Source organism: Trachypithecus francoisi, unplaced genomic scaffold (assembly GCF_009764315.1).
Source record: "Trachypithecus francoisi isolate TF-2019V2 unplaced genomic scaffold, Tfra_2.0 Lachesis_group11, whole genome shotgun sequence".
NCBI lineage: Eukaryota > Metazoa > Chordata > Mammalia > Primates > Cercopithecidae > Trachypithecus > Trachypithecus francoisi.
In genome coordinates, this window is record NW_022681456.1 from 81,845,950 (window position 1) to 81,853,268 (window position 7,319).

The 7,319-nt window shown below is 48.9% G+C and overlaps 1 protein-coding gene across 1 annotated transcript; it reads left to right on the forward strand.

The window, feature by feature from the left end:
- Positions 1-297: 297 nt before the first annotated feature.
- KRT6A (keratin 6A) lies at positions 298-6,530 on the forward strand. The gene is made up of 9 exons (XM_033221982.1): positions 298-1,071; positions 1,967-2,181; positions 2,532-2,592; positions 2,752-2,847; positions 2,972-3,136; positions 3,639-3,764; positions 5,151-5,371; positions 5,596-5,630; positions 5,745-6,530. Exons 1-9 carry the CDS (start codon positions 532-534, stop codon positions 5,978-5,980), a joined length of 1,695 nt encoding a protein of 564 aa, XP_033077873.1. The 5' UTR covers positions 298-531; the 3' UTR covers positions 5,981-6,530.
- The last annotated feature ends 789 nt before the right edge of the window (positions 6,531-7,319 follow it).

The window sequence follows — 7,319 nt, forward strand, 5'->3', positions numbered from 1 at the left end:
AAGCAAAAAACACAACAGGCCACTTCTTGCTCAGGCCATCGGGCAAATGCCCATACGCCCTCAGGAAGGATCCCACTCAGTGGGTGAGGCTGGTGCCAGTGGAGGAGAAAACCTGTGTGGGAAGGGGGCACACAGGGAGTGTCTGATGAAGAAGAAGGAGGGGACAATTATCACAGATCAGCTCCTTGTCTCCTTTGTTTGAGGACATGACTAACTCATGACTTCAGTGAATGTATACCCAGGCTTATTGCGTTAGGATCAAGTCAAGGCTGGAAGGCAGGAGAATTTCTCTATGACTAAAGGAAGCCAAAAAGCAACCTTCATATTTCATACCTTTCTAGAAACTGGGTGTGATCTCACTGTTGGTAAAGCCCAGCCCTTCCCAACCTGCAAGCTCACCTTCCAGGACTGGGCCCAGCCCATGCTCTCCATATATAAGCTGCTGCCCGGAGCCTGATTCTTAGTCCTGCTTCTCTTCCCTCTCACCTCCAGCCTCTCACACTCTCCTCAGCTCTCTCATCTCCTGGAACCATGGCCAGCACATCCACCACCATCAGGAGCCACAGCAGCAGCCGCAGGGGCTTCAGTGCCGGCTCAGCCAGGCTCCCTGGGGTCAGCCGCTCTGGCTTCAGCAGCGTCTCCGTGTCCCGCTCCAGGGGCAGTGGTGGCCTGGGCGGCGCATGTGGAGGAGCTGGCTTTGGCAGCCGCAGCCTGTATGGCCTGGGGGGCTCCAAGAGGATCTCCATTGGAGGGGGCAGCTGTGCCATCAGTGGCGGCTATGGCAACAGAGCCGGAGGCAGCTATGGCTTTGGTGGCGCCGGGAGTGGATTTGGTTTCGGTGGTGGAGCCGGCATTGGCTTTGGTCTGGGTGGTGGAGCCGGCCTTGCTGGTGGCTTTGGGGGCCCTGGCTTCCCTGTGTGCCCCCCTGGAGGCATCCAAGAGGTCACCGTCAACCAGAGTCTCCTGACTCCCCTCAACTTGCAAATCGACCCCGCCATCCAGCGGGTGCGGGCCGAGGAGCGCGAGCAGATCAAGACCCTCAACAACAAGTTCGCCTCCTTCATTGACAAGGTGAGCCAGGGCCATGCCCTTCACAGGGCACTTCAGGGTCCCCAGACCAGAGGAGCAACACATTCTTGCCAGGGAGACCTAGGAGGGAGGGAGAAGGGGACTCAGTGCAAGTGGTTGCCCGTGCACAGCAGGTATCAGGGATGGGCATCACTCCCACCTGGGATCTCCAGATTGGTTCTCACTCCTGCCTAGGGAGAACCACAACTTTTCATAACCCTGAAGCACAGATGATACCATCAGAGAGTGGAGTAGGGTAACTCTTCCCTCTGAAGTATCTAAGAAAACGCCAGGAGTACATGGGCTAGTAAATTACACTCTGTGGTCTGGGTAAGATGAAAAAAATTGGAAACAAAAGAAAGGATATTTTGGCTAGATTAAGAAAAAAGAGACTTCAGACATTTACACATTATGTGGAAATGTTAATTAATCCTCAAAACAAAGAATGACCATAACATCAGGATGTTTTAGAGGAGACACTTGCACAAATGGGTAGTGAGACTGGAATCGAATCACTGGGCAACATTGAACACCTCTTCTAACTGAGGCCCTATCAGTAATAAAAACTGTGTAAAATTTATCAGATGAATAATATTTTATAACTATGTTTGTGATTGTGGCTGGGAAAGGAAGGAAAAGACATGTTGAAACTCACTAATATGTTCAATAACTTAGAGAGTGAGAACATCTCAATGGTCTGTGGGACAATTTCTCTAGTGAGACTGGTGGGGTGCAAAGGAGAAGGGGTTGGGGGAGCAGAGCCCAGCCTGAGCCTCTCTACATGCACTGTAGTAGCCCAGCACGATGGGGACCTCTCAGACCTGCCAGGAAACCTGATACCAGACACTTCTTTCTTCCTCCCTTTGCCTGGAAAATGACCATCGTCTCTCCTTTTCAGGTGCGGTTCCTGGAGCAGCAGAACAAGGTTCTGGAAACCAAGTGGACCCTGCTGCAGGAGCAGGGCACCAAGACCGTGAGGCAGAATCTGGAGCCATTGTTTGAGCAGTACATCAACAACCTCAGGAGGCAACTGGACAGCATCGTTGGGGAACGGGGCCGCCTGGACTCGGAGCTCAGAGGCATGCAGGACCTGGTGGAGGACTTCAAGAACAAGTGAGTTAAACAGGAGAAATGGACTCAATTTCCTGCAGCACACACTTCAAGACTATTGGGTGACCAGGGCCAGATGGGGGTAAGATTCCTAACAACCCATGTCCATGGAAACGGAAAGCACAAATTAGTCCCTAGGAGCAAACCTGCAAGAACCACAAATGGTTATGGGAGGATGGTGAGATTAAAGAAGTGGCAAATTTAGTAGCAGCAGAAATAATCTCTTTGGCTCTCTGTGGCAGAAAAGCTCAATTAGAATATATTCCATTCAAGAAAAATGTTGGATTCCAGGCTGCTTTTCTGTTTCATCCTACCCTCTGGCTCAAATATATCCCATGCCTTTCTTCCTGTAGATATGAGGATGAAATCAACAAGCGCACAGCAGCAGAGAATGAATTTGTGACTCTGAAGAAGGTGAGCAGTTGAAGCCGTGGGGTTCAAATTCACTTAGAAGGACAGAAGTGGCTCTGTGTCGTCGCTCACCTGGGAGAGGAGAATCGGTAGGGGGACTAGAAGATGGGTAGATTGGGAAGGTGCACTCAGGTAACTCCAGGTTATTGGCTCTTTCCCCAGGATGTGGATGCTGCCTACATGAACAAGGTTGAACTGCAAGCCAAGGCAGACACTCTCACAGACGAGATCAACTTCCTGAGAGCCTTATATGAAGCAGTAAGCGTCTCCACCATCCTTCTGTTTACTCTGATGGGGTCTGCAAAGGGGAGAAGATGTATAGGGCTGGGTATCTCTGTAAATGTCAGAAGTGAAGTTGATCTTATGACCTTCTGTTCTGCAGGAGCTGTCTCAGATGCAGACACACATCTCAGACACATCCGTGGTGCTGTCTATGGACAACAACCGCAACCTGGACCTGGACAGCATCATCGCTGAGGTCAAGGCCCAATACGAGGAGATTGCTCAGAGGAGCCGGGCTGAGGCCGAGTCCTGGTACCAGACCAAGGTGAGCAGAGAGTGGGCAGCTGCTGAGGAATCCCTGTATCTGGCCCTGAATGCCAGAGAACTGCAGACTTCATTGGAGACATCCCCTTACAGGAAGCCAGGGTCCTCTCACAGGACGTGCAGTCTGCACTATTAGAGTAGACATTTGTGGAACTTATGCCCAAGTCAAGGAGGAAAAAGAGCCCAATGCAGGAGGAAAACTACCACAGGCAAGGACCTAGTCATCTCTGCATTTAGCTTCACCCTGATTGCTGACTTTTAGAAAATGGTACAAAAAATTTCTACTCCCTAAAGAAACTAGGCAGGCAATGGTGCCATAATGAGGATGGTCTGTGACTCCAGTGTTTAGCATCCACCCACCACATAACATCAGTTTTTACCCAAGTTTCTTGGGGAGAAGCCATTAGGTCCACTTCATGACATGCATGATACACAAATGAAAGTCATCGCTAGCCAGGTAAGAACCCATAGACACTGTCTCTCTCTCCACCTCTGGGCTGCAGTACGAGGAGCTGCAGGTCACAGCGGGCAGACATGGAGACGACCTGCGCAACACCAAGCAGGAGATTGCTGAGATCAACCGCATGATCCAGAGGCTGAGATCTGAGATTGACCACGTTAAGAAGCAGGTAAGGTGAAGGACAATGGAGGACCCAAGCATTTTCTTGTCATTTCCTCAGGCAGTCATCAGCCATTATATTAGGGAAAATCCCCCTGGAACTAATGAAAACCAGGGAGAGGAGACTATCAGTTCCTACCGTTAGTGGGTACCCACTGGTTAGGAGACATGGATCCTACCTAGGGCATAACACAAACAGGTGAGAGAAGCAGTCAGGGTGCTCAGAGCTGCAAAAACATGGTTTAGATCAGGAGCATCCAATCTTTTGGCTTCCCTGGGTCACAGTGGAATAAGAAGAACTATCTTGGGCCACACATAAAGTACACTAATACAAACAAAACAAAACAAAAAACGTACAGTCTTGTCTGTTGGCTCATGCCTGTAATTGCAGCACTTTGGGAGGCTGAGGCTAGTGGATCATGAGGTCAGGAGTGAGAGACAAGCCTGACCAACATGGTGAAACACTGCCTTTATTCAAAAAAATTAGCCAGGCATGGTGGAACGCACCTATAATCCCAGCTACTCCGGAGGCTGAGGCAGGAGAATCGCTTGAGCCACGGAGGCGGAGGTTGCGGTGTGCTGATATCACGCCACTGCACTCCAGTCTTGGTGACAGAGCAAAACTCTGTCTCAAAAAGAAAAAGAAAAAGAAAAAAATTCTCATAACGTATTAAGAAAGTTTAAGTATTTGTGTTGGGCTGCATTTAAAGCCATCCTGGGCTGCATGTGGCCCGTGGGCTATAGGTTGGACAAGCTTGGAAGGAATTGGATGTATTTCCATAGGAAGACTGACTTGGAAACTGCAAAGGAACAAATTGAAAAAGAAAAGGGCAGATAAGAAAGCACAAGGAACGTTGTTTCAAATCTGCTCAAGACTCAAGATAAAAGAGAGAGTAGAGGAAGGGCGAAGGACAAAGAAAAGTGTTACCCAAGCAGATGAAAGATTCTGAGCGGGAGGAAGGCAAGGTCTCAGCAGTCTTATGTGAAGACTCATCACCTCACTTCAGGATGGTCTTAATTTCATGTATGTTAGTGTGGCATCTGTATGAGGTAATCATAAGTGGTCTTGATTTGACTGTGGAGACAACAATCCAAACAAACCAGCAGGTCCATTTCTTCTAGTGTCTATGTCCACTGCAGTGTCTCCCAATAGTAAATATCCACATTCTCCCACAGAGTGGTTCACAAAAAGGGTTGAGTTTTTTTTTTTTTTTTTCAAATGAACCAGACTGGACAAAAACTGTAAAATAAAAAAACAATAGACAGGAAGAGTCAGAGCTCATTCACCATCAATTCTGGGCCCCTGACCCCTTCTTCACTAGAAAAAAATCCAGCCACGTTTAGTCTCCTCTGGAAGACTGGATGATAAGTTCCTTCTATTTCTTTCCTCTTCCAGTGTGCCAACCTGCAGGCCGCCATTGCTGATGCTGAGCAGCGTGGGGAGATGGCACTCAAGGATGCCAAGAACAAGCTGGAAGGGCTGGAGGATGCCCTGCAGAAGGCCAAGCAGGACCTGGCCCGGCTGCTGAAGGAGTACCAGGAGCTGATGAATGTCAAGCTGGCCCTGGACGTGGAGATTGCCACCTACCGCAAGCTGCTGGAGGGCGAGGAGTGCAGGTGAGTAACTGACGCGGCTTCCTCCAACAGTTGAGTCCGTCTTCAAGGTGCCCGGCACTGAGTACAACTCTAGGGTGCACTGCCCATGGCCGTAATTGCTTTTCTTGAGAGAAAACTAAAAGAACTGTTTCCCATGGACTCTTCCACACACTGAGGCTGCCCACGCTGGTCCAGGGAAGGAAGGGCTCTCTGAGGTCTCACCCTCCCTGTGTTTCTCCCCACAGGCTGAATGGCGAAGGCGTTGGACAAGTCAACATCTGTAAGTACCTTTGCTTGCCTTCCTCCCCTGCCCTTGCACTCTTCTGACTGGGCTCAGGCTGACAGGATGAGCTCACCGTGGCCTCTTGTGTCCTTGTCCCCCTCCCCACCACAGCTGTGGTGCAGTCCACCGTCTCCAGTGGCTATGGCGGTGCCAGCGGTGTCGGCAGTGGCTTAGGCCTGGGTGGAGGAAGCAGCTACTCCTATGGCAGTGGTCTTGGCGTTGGAGGGGGCTTCAGTTCCAGCAGCGGCAGAGCCATTGGGGGTGGCCTCAGCTCTGTTGGAGGCGGCAGTTCCACCATCAAGTACACCACCACCTCCTCCTCCAGCAGGAAGAGCTACAAGCACTGAAGTGCTGCCACCGGCTCTCGGTCCCACAGTCCTCAGGTCCCTCTCTGGCTGCAGAGCCCTCTCCTCAGGCTGCCTGTCCTCTCCTGGCCTCCAGTCTCCCCTGCCCTCCCAGGTAGAGCTGGGGATGGATGCTTAGTGCCCTCATTTCTTCTCTCTGTCTATACCAGCCCCATCTGAGCACCCACTGCTCACCATCAGATCAACCTCTGATTTTACATAATGATGTAATCGCCACTGGAGCTTCACTTTGTTACTAAATTATTAATTTCTTGCCTCCAGTGTTCTATCTCTGAGGCTGAGCATGATAAGAAAATGATATCTGATCCTTTTCATTGCAGAAAATTGCCTGGGGCTTATTTCAGAACAACTTCCACTTACTTTTCACTGGCTCCCAAATTCTCTTCCTTGCAAGTGTTGTGAACCCCCACCCCTGCAGTATCCATGAAAGCACAAGTGACTAGTCCTATCATGTACAAAGCCTGTATCTCTGTGATAATTTCTGTGCTCTTAGCTCTTTGCAATTGCTAAATAAAGCAGATTTAGAATACAATGTATTCTTTTACTTTGCCTTGCTTTGGGACCCAAGTTTTGGGCTTAAACTTTTTTATCAGATAAATGAATATTTATTTTTAAAAGATAATCCATTCTTTATATACATAACTCACCTCCTTTAGAGAGGGTCACCAAACTTCAGCTTAGTATCGTGACATTTGGAGTGTGTTTCTAGATTGAATTCCATCTAACCTTTTGGCAAATGGAGTGGGAGGCATCTGGTCCACCAGTATCATCCACTCTGTTTTAACTGTCCATACCAGGAACTAGCATCCCATTCCCTCTGCCTTGGTTTCCAGGATCACTTTTCCCCTTATGCCAGGGCTCAGCCTAATTGTCCAGTTAAGAAACATATTCTTGGCCAACTTGAGCAAGTCATTTGACAAAAGAATCAGATATGTGATTAATCATTATAATTGCCCTCATGAGCAAGAAACTTGCCTGACAACATGTATCAAGCATAATTAAAATGTGCACACACTGAACTGTAATTATACTTCTAGAAATGTATCCTGAGGAAATAGAACAAATTCAGAAAGGTGTACGCACATGGATGTGCATCACAAGAATCTTCACAACAGGGAAAAGTTGGAGACATTCAAGTTCAAAGACTCAGGCCAAAACTCCCAGCTGCTTATTCCCTGAAGAGTGAAGACAGTAGAAGAGGAAAATTTTCTTCTTCTCACAGGAGAAGGCTCTGATAGAGATCCACAGATATCGGGCCTAAGGCTCTGATAGAGATCCTAAGAAACCAAATCCATGTTGCTCAGAAGAGATGGTCCTATTC

Coding starts and splice junctions, on each gene's coding strand:
- KRT6A (XM_033221982.1), top strand. CDS start 532: ATGGCCAGCACATCCACCACCATCAGGAGCCACAGCAGCAGCCGCAGG. Junction 2,593..2,751: donor AATTTGTGACTCTGAAGAAG/GTGAGCAGTTGA, acceptor CTCTTTCCCCAG/GATGTGGATGCTGCCTACAT. Junction 5,631..5,744: donor CGTTGGACAAGTCAACATCT/GTAAGTACCTTT, acceptor TCCCCACCACAG/CTGTGGTGCAGTCCACCGTC.